Source organism: Phyllobates terribilis, unplaced genomic scaffold (genome assembly GCF_046119375.1).
Source record: "Phyllobates terribilis strain yellow unplaced genomic scaffold, ASM4611937v1 Scaffold_11__3_contigs__length_659146591, whole genome shotgun sequence".
NCBI lineage: Eukaryota > Metazoa > Chordata > Amphibia > Anura > Dendrobatidae > Phyllobates > Phyllobates terribilis.
The window spans coordinates 436,412,722-436,431,751 of record NW_027362771.1 but is presented as its reverse complement, the minus strand read 5'-3'; the positions used below and the strand labels follow the sequence as shown (position 1 = coordinate 436,431,751).

Below are 19,030 nucleotides of genomic sequence, written 5' to 3'. Positions count from 1 at the left end.
TCTGGGAAAATGTTCTGAGGACAGATGAAGCAAAAATAGAGCTTTTTGGCAATGCAAAGCAACAGTTTGTTTACAGATGACGCAATGAAGCTTATAAGGAAAAGACCACCTTAATAACAGTTAAGCATGGTGTAGGATCCATAATGCTGTGTGGTTGCTTTGCTGCATCTGGTACTGGAGGCCTTGACCATATCGCATGAATCATGAAATCAGAGAATTATCAAGAGATTTTAGATCGAAATGTCATACCTAGTGTAAAAAAACTTGGTTTGAGTAGAAGACCATGGGTCCTTCAACAAGACAATGACCCAAAGCACACATCCAAAAGTACACAGAAATTGTTGACAAAGAAAAAATGGACTGTTTTAAAATGGCCAGTAATGAGTCCTGACCTCAATCCCATTGAAAATCTTTGGTGTGAGCTGAAATCAGCCATTGGGAAAAAGAACCCTGCAAAAATTCAAGAGCGTGAACAAACTGCAAAGGAAGAGTGGGAGAAAATTCCAGCTGAGAAGTGCAAGAAGCTTATAGATGGCTACAAGAAACGTTTGGAGGCTGTCAGCAATGCCAAAGAGAGTGTGCAACAAAGTATTAATTAGGGGTACCTTTATTGCTGCACATGCTGTTTATTCTGTTTTTTCTATGAAATTGCAACATGGAAGTTGAATAACAATGTTTTATTGTTGTATTACTTTGGACCACTAATTAAAAAATCCTGAGGATATAACTGGTACATTTCCATTTATTTCTGAAGATATTGAACAGTCTATAAAAAATATGAAGGGTGCCAGTAATGGTGAACAGCACTGTATTTATGCCCATGGTGGCACACTGCTCCTAAAAGGCAGAGACAAGAGAATACGGGGCTAAATCCTCAGTATTGTCTATAGGTAGACAGTATTATTGCATAAAATTAAAGGGGTTGTCCACAAAATAACAAAGCTGGGTAGTACCCTCCCACCCTCCTCCTGGTCCAGTGCCAGCTCCCCAACACTGCTTAGATCTGGGTGTTTTAGCTACAGAAGTGACGTCATGCCAGCAGCGTGCGACCTCTTCAGTGACTACAGACTCCTCCTCTGAGACTGGACAACTATTTTAAATTTTAAGGATTTTGATATTGATGATCTTTCCATACCATACTGGATCACCAAAAGTCTGACTTCCCGCACCCCTACTTATCAGCTGAATAAAAGGGACATTGAAGCTCCAGCGAGTATCTCTCCCCTCCATAGCTTATGTGGCACAGTTCCTTCCATGTGGTGTGACATTGCAGAGTACTCAGGTGAATGGGACTGAGCAGCGGTACCAGTATCAGCTACTGTATGTGACTCGCCCCCTGGGCCGTGGGGTTCCCGGAACCGGGCTTCTGTACGATGCTGGGGGTAGTAGTGGCAACCCGATCCCGTGGCTCAGGGTGGCCAGACCAAATTGTGGCGGTCTATTTATCAGTGTTTTGAATGTCCGACTACGCCACCCGTGGATTGCGGTCAGAGATAACCGCCGCTGCAAGGCAGACCGCTGAGGCTGGTGTTGGTGTGCAGCACAGGGGTAGGATAACTCCCCACGTTAAGAGTGTAGCCTCAGGGCAGTGTAGGTGGATGCTGGGGGTGATGGTGCCGGCGCAGCAGAAATCACACAGAGTCCAATGATGCAGTCCAGGGTTTTTACTCACAGTTGTTATCCAAGTCACTTCTGTCAGCAATGACTGCCCAAGCCGTGCTGCGTCCACCAGGTGAGGGGCTCGGTCAACCCCCAGGCAATTCAGGAGTATGGCACAGGACCCCCTTCTGTCCTTTCTCTGGTCTCTCGTGCCCCACCAGTGACCAAACTTCTGTCCAGCTACCGCGGACCGTGTTGGGTAAGCGTTGGCCTCCGCTTCCCGCTATCCTATATGGCGCCTTCCTAGCTGGTTTGGCGGGGGATCGCACCAATAAATGATCACGACCTCCGGTTCTTGGCTGAGGGATAATTTACCACCACCAACTTGGGAATCCGGTACCCTTCCACAGCCTGACCCTTCACCTGATATATTCGGGTTTGCAACGGTTGCTGTCCGTTCTGCTCTCTTAGGGTCCCTTCTGCCTTCTTGTTTCTGGAGCCCTTCCACTCCTCTGTCTCTTCTCCTTCCTTCCTTCTCCTTCTCCTCTCTGGCCCCGGCCTTTTCTCTAGGCCTGCCTCGTGGAGCTGAGCTCAGGCTGAGCCTCGGCTCCCTGTCAGCTCTCTACTCCTTTACTCTGCTCTGCTTCTCCCTGACTCCACTGAACTAAGATGGCCCCCACCTTTTATCTGCTTCTGTGTCTGAGCTCAGGTGACCTGCACCCAATGAGCTCCTTCCTATGCTCCAGAAACCGTCCCCTTTCTGCTCCTACACCACTGGGTTCTCACCCCCTTCCCCACTCCAGCCAGGGACATGGTCAGTTGTGCCTGCAATATGGGAGCACCATCGAGCTGTCCCCCAGAAATGGGGAGTGTGTATGTGCAGCTAACTGAGCCCTGGTCCACACTCCATCCTTACCTGGGAGTGGAATATCACACCTCTGGTTGAGGTGCAATACCCCTGTAGCATAGCGATGGGGGCACACTGGAGCACCAAGGCCCCTTCAATTTTAAAATGTCTAACTAGTCACTATTCAACTCTAATTTTATACACCCTAGGTGACCACAGGCAAACTTTTGATTGCCCAATACCATGAAAAATGAACGTATAGGATTTATAAGGGAGTTGTACAGGGAAAACACCACCACTCTTTACAGTATTTTCACTCTGAGATTAATGGTGTAGATGTTTAAGCAGATCCATTTAAAAACCCACGTCAAAATACGCTGTGTGAACATGCCCGCCTCTGGAGTGGAAGCTGAAGGAAAATTCCAAACCAGATATTGTCCAATCAAAGGCAGCAAAAAAAAACTTCAGGAAAAGAAAAGATCTTCAGGTAAGAGTACGCTCACACTTTATTTTATCGGATAGCACTCGGCCCAGTGTTATACTATGGGGCAGTGCAGACCTGCGATTACTTTCTCAATTCGGTATAAGAAAACAATCACAGCATGCTGAAATTGCATCTGAGAATCAGATCACGCCCACCCATATAAGTCTATGGGTGTGTGTGAAACATCGCACTGCACTAGGATGTCATCAGAGTGCAGTCTGATTACCGCGGACACCAGCAATGAAGGAGATGAAGAAATTACTTTCTCCATCTTCTCCGCACCTCTGCTCCAATTCTGTCATTCGAGATAATCGGATCACACTCAGATGACACTCTGATCACGCTCGCAGCAGAGTTTGAGCATAGTGTCATTTGCATAATTTGCCCGATTCTCTCACATGAGGAATCTGCGCCAGTGTGACCCCAGCCTAATGAGGCCAATACTGTCATATCATTATAGGGACACTCTGGGTGACATCTTTGTGCAGGCGCTGTTTTGTACTATGTGGCCTTTGTTGGCCTCCATCAGCACCGCAGTGAGGACTACTAGATATCATGGCTGTCTATTACTCTGGTCCTAGTGAGTGTCTGGAATGAGATAGTGAGTCCTGTTAGGGACAAGGACTGATGTGAACAGTAACAGTCTGGGTGCTACGCAGCAGCATATGTTTGTGCTGCCTAATCTGCAAAAAATAATGAAAGCAAATGTAGAGTGAGTCCTGAATTATGGACCCTTAACCCCTCAATGTGCCGCCATATCCTCCCCTCAATACTGCTGAATACTTTATAGGGACACGCTGGCTGTTGATGAGGGGCCGGGCACTTGTCAGCCAATTTGGGATCCTGGTAACAGTAATATCTGTATATACAACCTGTGGTTTGTAGAGCACCTCGTCTTTTTTTCAAGCCATGAATTACTATAGAGCAGTCTCTCTAGCTGAGGATAGTCACCTACAGGGCAATGAGGGCTCATACAAAGCCTATGTAATACCAATTCTTGCAGCTAGATGTCACTATTCCCATTCATTAACAATGAAATTAACTACTAGTTACTATCGCTAGATGGCAGCAGCGCCCCATTATATCACAGACCGCTTGCCACCAGTAACATAGCTTTGTGTCCCAGGACGTCGTCACGCTCCTCTACGATCTCGCGTCTTTTTCACGGGTGCCATAACAACATGACAACACACTGCCGTTCCCATAGCAACTGCAGTACACAGAAGATAGGAGCCAGGACGATCATCGGCATGAGCGTGCGCACCTTCAAACCCTCAGTGCGGGTCGGGAACTGGAATGAGGACGTGTCCCTGGACGAGGTGACAACGATTACTGGTATAGTTGTAATAATGGCCGGTAACGACATGGATGATTAGATGTGCTGGGTAGCCCTGATCCTGAGAATAATGTATGCAGCACCAGTGCGGAGCAGTCACCTGCATGTGAAATGGCCCAGTGTGGCTCACAAGAGCCAATATTGTTTTTGGGTGACAGGTGGGGATGTGACTAATAAGGGGGTGACTGATGTGGAGGGGGGGTGACTGATGTGGAGGGGGGGGAGACTGATGTGGAGGGGGGGGGAGACTGATGTGGAGGGGGGGAGACTGATGTGGAGGGGGGGAGACTGATGTGGAGGGGGGGGGAGACTGATGTGGAGGGGGGGAGACTGATGTGGAGGGGGGGAGACTGATGTGGGGGGGGGTGACTGATGTGGAGGCGGGGTGACTGATGTGGAGGGGGGGAGACTGATGTGGAGGGGGGGAGACTGATGTGGAGGGGGGGGGAGACTGATGTGGAGGGGGGGAGACTGATGTGGAGGGGGGGAGACTGATGTGGAGGGGGGGGGAGACTGATGTGGAGGGGGGGAGACTGATGTGGAGGGGGGGAGACTGATGTGGGGGGGGGTGACTGATGTGGAGGCGGGGTGACTGATGTGGAGGGGGGGAGACTGATGTGAAGGGGGGGTGACTGATGTGGAGGGGGGGAGACTGATGTGAAGGGGGGGTGACTGATGTGGAGGGGGGGAGACTGATGTGGGGGGGTGACTGATGTGGAGGGGGGGAGACTGATGTGGGGGGGGGTGACTGATGTGGAGGGGGGAGACTGATGTGGAGGGGGGGAGACTGATGTGGGGGGGGTGACTGATGTGGAGGCGGGGTGACTGATGTGGAGGGGGGGAGACTGATGTGAAGGGGGGGTGACTGATGTGGAGGGGGGGTGACTGATGTGGAGGGGGGGAGACTGATGTGGAGGGGGGAGACTGATGTGGGGGGGTGACTGATGTGGAGGGGGGGTGACTGATGTGGAGGGGGGGAGACTGATGTGGAGGGGGGGAGACTGATGTGGGGGGGGTGACTGATGTGAAGGGGGGGTGACTGATGTGGAGGGGGGGTGACTGATGTGGAGGGGGGGAGACTGATGTGGAGGGGGGGTGACTGATGTGGAAGGGGGGTGACTGATGTGGAAGGGGGGGTGACTGATGTGGAAGGGGGGTGACTGATGTGGAAGGGTGGGGTGACTGATGTGGAAGGGTGGGGTGACTGATGTGGAAGGGGGTGACTGATGTGGAAGGGGATGACTGATGTGGAAGGGGGGGTGACTGATGTGGAGGGGGGGTGACTGATGTGGAAGGGGGGGTGACTGATGTGGAAGGGGCGGTGACTGATGTGGAAGGGGCGGTGACTGATGGGGGGTGACTGATGTGGAAGGGTGACTGATGTGGAAGGGTGGGGTGACTGATGTGGAAGGGTGGGGTGACTGATGTGGAAGGGGGGTGACTGATGTGGAAGGGGGGTGACTGATGTGGAGGGGGTGACTGATGTGAAGGGGGGGTGACTGATGTGGAGGGGGGGTGACTGATGTGGAGGGGGGGTGACTGATGTGGAGGGGGGGAGACTGATGTGGAGGGGGGGAGACTGATGTGGGGGGGGTGACTGATGTGAAGGGGGGGTGACTGATGTGGAGGGGGGGTGACTGATGTGGAGGGGGGGTGACTGATGTGGAAGGGGGGTGACTGATGTGGAAGGGGGGTGACTGATGTGGAAGGGGGGGTGACTGATGTGGAAGGGTGGGGTGACTGATGTGGAAGGGTGGGGTGACTGATGTGGAAGGGGGTGACTGATGTGGAAGGGGATGACTGATGTGGAAGGGGGGGTGACTGATGTGGAGGGGGGGTGACTGATGTGGAAGGGGGGGTGACTGATGTGGAAGGGGCGGTGACTGATGTGGAAGGGGCGGTGACTGATGGGGGGTGACTGATGTGGAAGGGTGACTGATGTGGAAGGGTGGGGTGACTGATGTGGAAGGGTGGGGTGACTGATGTGGAAGGGGGGTGACTGATGTGGAGGGGGGGTGACTGATGTGGAAGGGGGGGTGACTGATGTGGAAGGGGGTGACTGATGTAGAGGGGGGGTGCATGATGTGGAAGGGGGGTGACTGATGTGGAGGGGGGTGACTGATGTGGAAGGGGGGTGACTGATGTGGAAGGGTGGGATGACTGATGTGGAGGGGGGTGACTGATGTGGAAGGGGGGGTGACTGATGTGGAAGGGGGGGTGACTGATGTGGAAGGGGGGTGACTGATGTGGAGGGGGTGACTGATGTGGAGGGGGTGACTGATGTGGGGTGACTGATATGGGGGGGTGGGGTGACTGATGTGGAAGGGGGGGTGACTGATGTGGAGGGGGGTGACTGATGTGGGGTGACTGATGTGGGGGGTGGGGTGACTGATGTGGAAGGGGGGTGACTGATGTGGGGTGACTAATGTGGAGGGGGGTGACTGATATGGAAGGGGGGTGACTGATGTGGAAGGGGGTGACTGATGTGGAGGGGGGGTGACTGATGTGGAGGGGGAGTGACTGATGTGGAGGGGGGGTGACTGATGTTGAGGGAGGGGTGACTGATGTGGAGGGGGGGTGACTGATGTGGAGGGTGACTGATGTGGAAGGGGGGGTGACTGATGTGGGGTGACTGATGTGGGGGGTTGGGTGACTGATGTGGAAGGGGGGTGACTGATGTGGAAGGGTGGGGTGACTGATGTGGAAGGATGGGATGACTGATGTGGAGGGGGGGTGACTGATGTAGAGGGGGGGTGCATGATGTGGAGGGGGGGTGACTGATGTGGAAGGGGGGGTGACTGATGTGGAGGGGGTGACTGATGTGAAGGGGGGTGACTGATGTGGGGGGGGTGACTGATGTGGGGGGGGTGACTGATATGGGGGGGGTGGGGTAACTGATGTGGGAGGGGGGGTGACTGATGTGGAAGGGTGGGATGACTGATGTGGAAGGGGGTGACTGATGTGGAAGGGGGGGTGACTGATGTGGAGGGGGGTGACTGATGTGGAGGGGGGGTGACTGATGTGGAAGGGGGGGTGACTGATGTGGAAGGGGGTGACTGATGTGGAGGGGGGGTGACTGATGTGGAAGGGGGGTGACTGATGTGGAAGGGGGTGACTGATGTAGAGGGGGGGTGACTGATGTGGAAGGGGGGGTGACTGATGTGGAGGGGGGTGACTGATGTGGAAGGCGGGGTGACTGATGTGGAAGGGGGGTGACTGATGTGGAAGGGGGGGTGACTGATGTGGAAGGGTGGGGTGACTGATGTGGAAGGGGGTGTGACTGATGTGGAAGGGGGGGGTGACTGATGTGGAAGGGTGACTGATGTGGAAGGGTGGGGTGACTGATGTGGAAGGGTGGGGTGACTGATGTGGAGGGGGTGTGACTGATGTGGAGGGGGGTGACTGATGTGGAAGGGGGGGTGACTGATGTGGAAGGGGGTGACTGATGTAGAGGGAGGGTGCATGATGTGGAAGGGGGGTGACTGATGTTGAGGGGGGTGACTGATGTGGAAGGGGGGTGACTGATGTGGAAGGGGGGTGACTGATGTGGGGGTGGGGTGACTGATGTGGAAGGGTGGGATGACTGATGTGGAAGGGTGGGATGACTGATGTGGAGGGGGGGTGACTGATGTAGAGGGGGGGTGCATGATGTGGAAGGGGGGGTGACTGATGTGGAAGGGGGGTGACTGATGTGGAAGGGGGGTGACTGATGTGGAGGGGTGACTGATGTGGGGGGGTGACTGATGTGGGGTGACTGATATGGGGGGGTGGGGTGACTGATGTGGAAGGGGGGGTGACTGATGTGGAAGGGGGGGTGACTGATGTGGAGGGGGGGTGACTGATGTGGAAGGCGGGATGACTGATGTGGAAGGGGGGTGACTGATGTGGGGTGACTGATGTGGGGGGTGGGGTGACTGATGTGGAAGGGGGGTGACTGATGTGGAAGGGGGGTGACTGATGTGGGGTGACTAATGTGGAGGGGGGTAACTGATATGGAAGGGGGGTGACTGTGGAAGGGGGTGACTGATGTGGAGGGGGGGTGACTGATGTGGAGGGGGAGTGACTGATGTGGAAGGGGGGGTGACTGATGTGGAAGGGGGGGTGACTGATGTGGAAGGGGGGTGACTGATGTGGAGGGGGTGACTGATGTGGAGGGGGTGACTGATGTGGGGTGACTGATATGGGGGGGTGGGGTGACTGATGTGGAAGGGGGGGTGACTGATGTGGAGGGGGGTGACTGATGTGGGGTGACTGATGTGGGGGGTGGGGTGACTGATGTGGAAGGGGGGTGACTGATGTGGGGTGACTAATGTGGAGGGGGGTGACTGATATGGAAGGGGGTGACTGATGTGGAAGGGGGTGACTGATGTGGAGGGGGGGTGACTGATGTGGAGGGGGAGTGACTGATGTGGAGGGGGGTGACTGATGTGGAGGGAGGGGTGACTGATGTGGAGGGGGGGTGACTGATGTGGAGGGTGACTGATGTGGAAGGGGGGGTGACTGATGTGGGGTGACTGATGTGGGGGGTTGGGTGACTGATGTGGAAGGGGGGTGACTGATGTGGAAGGGTGGGGTGACTGATGTGGAAGGATGGGATGACTGATGTGGAGGGGGGGTGACTGATGTGGAGGGGGGGTGACTGATGTGGAAGGGGGGGTGACTGATGTGGAGGGGGTGACTGATGTGAAGGGGGGTGACTGATGTGGGGGGGGTGACTGATGTGGGGGGGGTGACTGATATGGGGGGGTGGGGTAACTGATGTGGGAGGGGGGGTGACTGATGTGGAAGGGTGGGATGACTGATGTGGAAGGGGGTGACTGATGTGGAAGGGGGGGTGACTGATGTGGAGGGGGGTGACTGATGTGGAGGGGGGGTGACTGATGTGGAAGGGGGGGTGACTGATGTGGAAGGGGGTGACTGATGTGGAGGGGGGGTGACTGATGTGGAAGGGGGGTGACTGATGTGGAAGGGGGTGACTGATGTAGAGGGGGGGTGACTGATGTGGAAGGGGGGGTGACTGATGTGGAGGGGGGTGACTGATGTGGAAGGCGGGGTGACTGATGTGGAAGGGGGGTGACTGATGTGGAAGGGGGGGTGACTGATGTGGAAGGGTGGGGTGACTGATGTGGAAGGGGGTGTGACTGATGTGGAAGGGGGGGTGACTGATGTGGAAGGGTGACTGATGTGGAAGGGTGGGGTGACTGATGTGGAAGGGTGGGGTGACTGATGTGGAAGGGTGGGGTGACTGATGTGGAGGGGGTGTGACTGATGTGGAGGGGGGTGACTGATGTGGAAGGGGGGGTGACTGATGTGGAAGGGGGTGACTGATGTAGAGGGGGGGTGCATGATGTGGAAGGGGGGTGACTGATGTGGAGGGGGGTGACTGATGTGGAAGGGGGGTGACTGATGTGGAAGGGGGGTGACTGATGTGGGGGTGGGGTGACTGATGTGGAAGGGTGGGATGACTGATGTGGAAGGGTGGGATGACTGATGTGGAGGGGGGGTGACTGATGTAGAGGGGGGGTGCATGATGTGGAAGGGGGGGTGACTGATGTGGAAGGGGGGTGACTGATGTGGAGGGGTGACTGATGTGGGGGGGTGACTGATGTGGGGTGACTGATATGGGGGGGTGGGGTGACTGATGTGGAAGGGGGGGTGACTGATGTGGAAGGGGGGGTGACTGATGTGGAGGGGGGGTGACTGATGTGGAAGGCGGGATGACTGATGTGGAAGGGGGGTGACTGATGTGGGGTGACTGATGTGGGGGGTGGGGTGACTGATGTGGAAGGGGGGTGACTGATGTGGAAGGGGGGTGACTGATGTGGGGTGACTAATGTGGAGGGGGGTAACTGATATGGAAGGGGGGTGACTGTGGAAGGGGGTGACTGATGTGGAGGGGGGGTGACTGATGTGGAGGGGGAGTGACTGATGTGGAGGGGGGGTGACTGATGTGGAAGGGGGGGTGACTGATGTGGAGGGGGGGTGACTGATGTGGAGGGTGACTGATGTGGAAGGGGGGGTGACTGATGTGGGGGGTTGGGTGACTGATGTGGAAGGGGGGTGACTGATGTGGAAGGGTGGGGTGACTGATGTGGAAGGATGGGATGACTGATGTGGAGGGGGGGTGACTGATGTAGAGGGGGGGTGCATGATGTGGAGGGGGGGTGACTGATGTGGAAGGGGGGGTGACTGATGTGGAGGGGGGTGACTGATGTGGAGGGGGGTGACTGATGTGGAGGGGGGTGACTGATGTGGGGGGGGTGACTGATGTGGAAGGGGGGGTGACTGATGTGGAGGGGGGTGACTGATGTGGAGGGGGGTGACTGATGTGGGGGGGTGACTGATGTGGGGTGACTGATATGGGGGGGTGGGGTGACTGATGTGGAAGGGGGGGTGACTGATATGGAGGGGGGGTGACTGATGTGGAGGGGGGGTGACTGATGTGGAAGGCGGGGTGACTGGTGTGGAAGGGGGGTGACTGATGTGGGGTGACTGATGTGGGGGGTGGGGTGACTGATGTGGAAGGGGGGTGACTGATGTGGAAGGGGGGGGTGACTGATGTGGAAGGGTGACTGATGTGGAAGGGTGGGGTGACTGATGTGGAAGGGGGGTGACTGATGTGGAGGGGGGGTGACTGATGTGGAGGGGGGGTGACTGATGTGGAAGGGGGGGTGACTGATGTGGAAGGGGGTGACTGATGTAGAGGGGGGGTGCATGATGTGGAAGGGGGGTGACTGATGTGGAGGGGGGTGACTGATGTGGAAGGGGGGTGACTGATGTGGAAGGGGGGTGACTGATGTGGGGGTGGGGTGACTGATGTGGAAGGGTGGGATGACTGATGTGGAGTGGGGGTGACTGATGTAGAGGGGGGGTGCATGATGTGGAAGGGGGGGTGACTGATGTGGAAGGGGGGGTGACTGATGTGGAGGGGGCGTGACTGATGTGGAGGGGGGGTGACTGATGTGGAAGGCGGGGTGACTGATGTGGAAGGGGGGTGACTGATGCGGGGTGACTGATGTGGGGGGTGGGGTGACTGATGTGGAAGGGGGGTGACTGATGTGGAAGGAGGTGACTGATGTGGGGTGACTAATGTGGAGGGGGTGACTGATATGGAAGGGGGGTGACTGTGGAAGGGGGTGACTGATGTGGAGGGGGGGTGACTGATGTGGAGGGGGAGTGACTGATGTGGAGGGGGGGTGACTGATGTGGAAGGGGGGGTGACTGATGTGGAGGGGGGGTGACTGATGTGGAGGGTGACTGATGTGGAAGGGGGGGTGACTGATGTGGAGGGGGGGTGACTGATGTGGAAGGGTGGGATGACTGATGTGGAAGGGGGGTGACTGATGTGGAAGGGGGGGTGACTGATGTGGGGGGTGGGGTGACTGATGTGGGGTGACTGATGTGGAAGGGGGGGTGACTGATGTGGGGGGTGGGGTGACTGATGTGGGGTGACTGATGTGGAAGGGGGGGTGACTGATGTGGGGGTGGGGTGACTGATATGGGGTGACTGATGTGGGGTGACTGATGTGGAAGGGGGGGTGACTGATGTGGGGGGTGGGGTGACTGATGTGGGGTGACTGATGTGGAAGGGGGGGTGACTGATGTGGAGGGGGGGTGACTGATATGGAAGGGTGGGATGACTGATGTGGAAGGGGGGTGACTGATGTGGAAGGGGGGGTGACTGATGTGGAGGGGGGGTGACTGATGTGGAAGGGGGGGTGACTGTTGTGGAGGGGGGGTGACTGATGTGGAAGGGGGGGTGACTGATGTGGAAGGGGGTGACTGATGTGGAGTGGGGGTGACTGATGTGGAGGGGGGATGACTGATGAGGAAGGGGGGGTGACTGATGTGGAAGGGGGGGTGACTGATGTGGAAGGGGGGGCTGACTGATGTGGAGGGGGGGATGACTGATGTTGAAGGGGGGTGACTGATGTGGAGGGGGGGTGACTGATGTGGAAGGGGGGTGACTGATGTGGAAGGGGGGTGACTGATGTGGAAGGGGGTGACTGATGTAGAGGGGGGGTGATTGATGTGGAAGGGGGGGTGACTGATGTGGAGGGGGGGTGACTGATGTGGAAGGGGGGGTGACTGATGTGGAAGGGGGGGTGACTGATGTGGAAGGGGGGTGACTGATGTGGAAGGGGGGGTGACTGATGTGGAAGGGTGGGGTGACTGATGTGGAAGGGTGGGGTGACTGATGTGGAAGGGGGTGACTGATGTGGAAGGGGGGGTGACTGATGTGGGGGGGGGTGACTGATGTGGAAGGGGGGGTGACTGATGTGGAAGGGGCGGTGACTGATGTGGAAGGGGCGGTGACTGATGGGGGGTGACTGATGTGGAAGGGTGACTGATGTGGAAGGGTGGGATGACTGATGTGGAAGGGTGGGGTGACTGATGTGGAAGGGGGGGTGACTGATGTGGAGGGGGGGTGACTGATGTGGAGGGGGGGTGACTGATGTGGAAGGGGGGGTGACTGATGTGGAAGGGGGTGACTGATGTAGAGGGGGGGTGCATGATGTGGAAGGGGGGTGACTGATGTGGAAGGGGGTGACTGATGTGGAAGGGGGGTGACTGATGTGGAAGGGTGGGATGACTGATGTGGGGGTGGGGTGACTGATGTGGAAGGGTGGGATGACTGATGTGGAGGGGGGGGTGACTGATGTAGAGGGGGGGTGCATGATGTGGAAGGGGGGGTGACTGATGTGGAAGGGGGGGTGACTGATGTGGAGTGGGTGACTGATGTGGAGGGGGTGACTGATGTGGGGTGACTGATATGGGGGGGTGGGGTGACTGATGTGGAAGGGGGGGTGACTGATGTGGAGGGGGGGTGACTGATGTGGAGGGGGGGTGACTGATGTGGGGTGACTGATGTGGGGGGTGGAGTGACTGATGTGGAAGGGGGGTGACTGATGTGGGGTGACTAATGTGGAGGGGGGTGACTGATATGGAAGGGGGGTGACTGATGTGGAAGGGGGTGACTGATGTGGAGGGGGGGGTGACTGATGTGGAGGGGGAGTGACTGATGTGGAGGGGGGGTGACTGATGTTGAGGGAGGGGTGACTGATGTGGAGGGGGGGTGACTGATGTGGAGGGTGACTGATGTGGAAGGGGGGGGTGACTGATGTGGGGGGGGTGACTGATGTGGGGTGACTGATATGGGGGGGTGGGGTGACTGATGTGGAAGGGGGGGTGACTGATGTGGAGGGGGTGACTGATGTGGAGGGGGGTGACTGATGTGGGGGGGGTGACTGATGTGGGGTGACTGATATGGGGGGGTGGGGTGACTGATGTGGAAGGGGGGGTGACTGATGTGGAGGGGGGGTGACTAATGTGGAAGGGTGGGATGACTGATGTGGAAGGGGGGTGACTGATGTGGAAGGGGGTGACTGATGTGGAAGGGGGGGTGACTGATGTGGAAGGGGGGGTGACTGATGTGGAAGGGGGGTGACTGATGTGGAGGGGGGGTGACTGATGTGGAAGGGGGGGTGACTGATGTGGAAGGGGGGTGACTGATGTGGAGGGGGGGTGACTGATGTGGAAGGGGGGTGACTGATGTGGAAGGGGGTGACTGATGTAGAGGGGGGGTGACTGATGTGGAAGGGGGGGTGACTGATGTGGAGGGGGGTGACTGATGTGGAAGGCGGGGTGACTGATGTGGAAGGGGGGTGACTGATGTGGAAGGGGGGGTGACTGATGTGGAAGTGTGGGGTGACTGATGTGGAAGGGGTTGTGACTGATGTGGAAGGGGGGGTGACTGATGTGGAAGGGTGACTGATGTGGAAGGGTGACTGATGTGGAAGGGTGGGGTGACTGATGTGGAAGGGGGGTGACTGATGTGGAGGGGGGGTGACTGATGTGGAGGGGGGGTGACTGATGTGGAAGGGGGGGTGCATGATGTGGAAGGGGGGGTGACTGATGTGGAAGGGGGGGTGACTGATGTGGAGGGGGTGACTGATGTGGAGGGGGGTGACTGATGTGGGGGGGGTGACTGATGTGGGGTGTCTGATATGGGGGGGTGGGGTGACTGATGTGGAAGGGGGGGTGACTGATGTGGAGGGGGGGTGACTGATGTGGAAGGGTGGGATGACTGATGTGGAAGGGGGGTGACTGATGTGGAAGGGGGTGACTGATGTGGAAGGGGGGGTGACTGATGTGGAAGGGGGGGTGACTGATGTGGAGGGGGGGTGACTGATGTGGAAGGGGGGGTGACTGATGTGGAGGGGGGGTGACTGATGTGGAAGGGGGGGTGACTGATGTGGAAGGGGGGTGACTGATGTGGAGGGGGGGTGACTGATGTGGAAGGGGGGTGACTGATGTGGAAGGGGGTGACTGATGTAGAGGGGGGGTGACTGATGTGGAAGGGGGGGTGACTGATGTGGAGGGGGGTGACTGATGTGGAAGGCGGGGTGACTGATGTGGAAGGGGGGTGACTGATGTGGAAGGGGGGGTGACTGATGTGGAAGTGTGGGGTGACTGATGTGGAAGGGGTTGTGACTGATGTGGAAGGGGGGGTGACTGATGTGGAAGGGTGACTGATGTGGAAGGGTGACTGATGTGGAAGGGTGGGGTGACTGATGTGGAAGGGGGGTGACTGATGTGGAAGGGGGGTGACTGATGTGGAGGGGGGGTGACTGATGTGGAAGGGGGGGTGACTGATGTGGAAGGAGGTGACTGATGTAGAGGGGGGGTGCATGATGTGGAAGGGGGGTGACTGATGTGGAGGGGGGTGACTGATGTGGAAGGGGGGTGACTGATGTGGAAGGGGGGTGACTGATGTGGGGGTGGGGTGACTGATGTGGAAGGGTGGGATGACTGATGTGGAAGGGTGGGATGACTGATGTGGAGGGGGGGTGACTGATGTAGAGGGGGGGTGCATGATGTGGAAGGGGGGGTGACTGATGTGGAAGGGGGGGTGACTGATGTGGAAGGGGGGTGACTGATGTGGAGGGGGTGACTGATGTGGGGTGACTGATATGGGGGGGTGGGGTGACTGATGTGGAAGGGGGGGTGACTGATGTGGAGGGGGGGTGACTGATGTGGAGGGGGGTGACTGATGTGGAAAGGGGGTGACTGATGTGGGGTGACTGATGTGGGGGGGTGGGGTGACTGATGTGGAAGGGGGGTGACTGATGTGGAAGTGGGGTGACTGATGTGGGGTGACTAATGTGGAGGGGGGTGACTGATATGGAAGGGGGGTGACTGTGGAAGGGGGTGACTGATGTGGGGTGACTGATATGGGGGGGTGGGGTGACTGATGTGGAAGGGGGGGTGACTGATGTGGAAGGGGGGGTGACTGATGTGGAAGGGGGGTGACTGATGTGGAGGGGGTGACTGATGTGGGGTGACTGATATGGGGGGGTGGGGTGACTGATGTGGAAGGGGGGGTGACTGATGTGGAGGGGGGGTGACTGATGTGGAGGGGGGGTGACTGATGTGGAAGGGGGGTGACTGATGTGGGGTGACTGATGTGGGGGGGTGGGGTGACTGATGTGGAAGGGGGGTGACTGATGTGGAAGTGGGGTGACTGATGTGGGGTGACTAATGTGGAGGGGGGTGACTGATATGGAAGGGGGGTGACTGTGGAAGGGGGTGACTGATGTGGAGGGGGGGTGACTGATGTGGAGGGGGAGTGACTAATGTGGAGGGGGGGTGACTGATGTGGAAGGGGGGGTGACTGATGTGGAGGGGGGGTGACTGATGTGGAGGGTGACTGATGTGGAAGGGGGGGTGACTGATGTGGGGGGTTGGGTGACTGATGTGGAAGGGGGGTGACTGATGTGGAAGGGTGGGGTGACTGATGTGGAAGGATGGGATGACTGATGTGGAGGGGGGTGACTGATGTAGAGGGGGCGTGCATGATGTGGAGGGGGGGTGACTGATGTGGAAGGGGGGGTGACTGATTTGGAGGGGGGTGACTGATGTGGGGGGGGTGACTGATGTGGAGGGGGGTGACTGATGTGGAGGGGGGTGACTGATGTGGGGGGGGGTGACTGATGTGGGGTGACTGATATGGGGGGGGTGGGGTGACTGATGTGGAAGGGGGGGTGACTGATATGGAGGGGGGTGACTGATGTGGAAGGCGGGGTGACTGATGTGGAAGGGGGGTGACTGATGTCGGGTGACTGATGTGGGGGGTGGGGTGACTGATGTGGAAGGGGGGTGACTGATGTGGAGGGGGGGTGACTGATGTGGAAGGGTGACTGATGTGGAAGGGTGACTGATGTGGAAGGGTGGGGTGACTGATGTGGAAGGGGGGTGACTGATGTGGAGGGGGGGTGACTGATGTGGAAGGGGGGGTGACTGATGTGGAAGTGGGGTGACTGATGTGGAAGGGGGGTGACTGATGTGGGGGTGGGGTGACTGATGTGGAAGGGTGGGATGACTGATGTGGAAGGGTGGGATGACTGATGTGGAGGGGGGGTGACTGATGTAGAGGGGGGGTGCATGATGTGGAAGGGGGGGTGACTGATGTGGAAGGGGGGGTGACTGATGTGGAAGGGGGGTGACTGATGTGGAGGGGGTGACTGATGTGGGGGGGTGACTGATGTGGGGTGACTGATATGGGGGGGGTGGTGTGACTGATGTGGAAGGGGGGGTGACTGATGTGGAGGGGGCGTGACTGATGTGGAGGGGGGGTGACTGATGTGGAAGGCGGGGTGACTGATGTGGAAGGGGGGTGACTGATGTGGGGTGACTGATGTGGGGGGTGGGGTGACTGATGTGGAAGGGGGGTGACTGATGTGGAAGGGGGGTGACTGATGTGGGGTGACTAATGTGGAGGGGGGTGACTGATATGGAAGGGGGGTGACTGTGGAAGGGGGTGACTGATGTGGAGGGGGGGTGACTGATGTGGAGGGGGAGTGACTGATGTGGAGGGGGGGTGACTGATGTGGAAGGGGGGGTGACTGATGTGGAGGGGGGGTGACTGATGTGGAAGGGGGGGTGACTGATGTGGGGGGTTGGGTGACTGATGTGGAAGGGGGGTGACTGATGTGGAAGGGTGGGGTGACTGATGTGGAAGGATGGGATGACTGATGTGGAGGGGGGGTGACTGATGTAGAGGGGGGGTGCATGATGTGGAGGGGGGGTGACTGATGTGGAAGGGGGGGTGACTGATGTGGAGGGGGGTGACTGATGTGGAGGGGGGTGACTGATGTGGAAGGGGGGGTGACTGATGTGGAGGGGGGTGACTGATGTGGAGGGGGGTGACTGATGTGGGGGGGGTGACTGATGTGGGGTGACTGATATGGGGGGGTGGGGTGACTGATGTGGAAGAGGGGGTGACTGATATGGAGGGGGGTGACTGATGTGGAGGGGGGGTGACTGATGTGGAAGGCGGGGTGACTGATGTGGAAGGGGGGTGACTGATGTGGGGTGACTGATGTGGGGGGTGGGGTGACTGATGTGGAAGGGGGGTGACTGATGTGAGGTGACTGATGTGGAGGCGGGTGACTGATATGGAAGGGGGGTGACTGATGTGGAAGGGGGTGACTGATGTGGAAGGGGGGTGACTGATGTGGGGTGACTGATGTGGGGGGTGGGGTGACTGATGTGGAAGGGGGGTGACTGATGTGGAAGGGGGGTGACTGATGTGGGGTGACTAATGTGGAGGGGGGTGACTGATATGGAAGGGGGGTGACTGTGGAAGGGGGTGACTGATGTGGAGGGGGGGTGACTGATGTGGAGGGGGAGTGACTGATGTGGAGGGGGGGTGACTGATGTGGAAGGGGGGGTGACTGATGTGGAGGGGGGGTGACTGATGTGGAAGGGGGGGTGACTGATGTGGGGGGTTGGGTGACTGATGTGGAAGGGGGGTGACTGATGTGGAAGGGTGGGGTGACTGATGTGGAAGGATGGGATGACTGATGTGGAGGGGGGGTGACTGATGTAGAGGGGGGGTGCATGATGTGGAGGGGGGGTGACTGATGTGGAAGGGGGGGTGACTGATGTGGAGGGGGGTGACTGATGTGGAGGGGGGTGACTGATGTGGAAGGGGGGGTGACTGATGTGGAGGGGGGTGACTGATGTGGAGGGGGGTGACTGATGTGGGGGGGGTGACTGATGTGGGGTGACTGATATGGGGGGGTGGGGTGACTGATGTGGAAGAGGGGGTGACTGATATGGAGGGGGGTGACTGATGTGGAGGGGGGGTGACTGATGTGGAAGGCGGGGTGACTGATGTGGAAGGGGGGTGACTGATGTGGGGTGACTGATGTGGGGGGTGGGGTGACTGATGTGGAAGGGGGGTGACTGATGTGAGGTGACTGATGTGGAGGCGGGTGACTGATATGGAAGGGGGGTGACTGATGTGGAAGGGGGTGACTGATGTGGAGGGGGGGTGACTGATGTGGAGGGGGAGTGACTGATGTGGAAGGGGGGGTGACTGATGTGGAAGGGGGGGTGACTGATGTGGAGGGGGGGTGACTGATGTGGAGGGTGACTGATGTGGAAGGGGGGGTGACTGATGTGTGGTGACTGATGTGGGGGGTTGGGTGACTGATGTGGAAGGAGGGGTGACTGATGTGAGGGGGTGAGGTGACTGATGTGGAAGAGGGGTTGACTGATGTGGAAGGGGGGGTGACTGATGTGGGAGTGGGGTGACTAATGTGGGGAGGTTGGGGTGACTGATGTGGGGGTGCGGTGACTGATGGGACCTCTAATGGTCAGATGTCATCAGGACAGGTTCCCTACATATATTTGGGGATCATTTTTTCTGCCAACAGTTATGAATGAAACAAATATTATGGAAAATTACGCGATGCAA

At 57.7% G+C, this 19,030-nt stretch overlaps 1 protein-coding gene across 1 annotated transcript in view; it reads left to right on the top strand.

Annotated features, from left to right (window-relative positions):
• The first annotated feature begins 4,094 nt into the window (after positions 1-4,094).
• The window catches only part of CFAP161 (cilia and flagella associated protein 161), a 53,621-nt gene continuing 38,685 nt past the window's right edge, over positions 4,095-19,030 (top strand). The window contains exon 1 of the mRNA XM_073650854.1: positions 4,095-4,249. Coding sequence (XP_073506955.1) covers positions 4,112-4,249 — 138 coding nt within the window. The 5' untranslated portion in view covers positions 4,095-4,111. The remainder of the gene's footprint in view (positions 4,250-19,030) is intronic.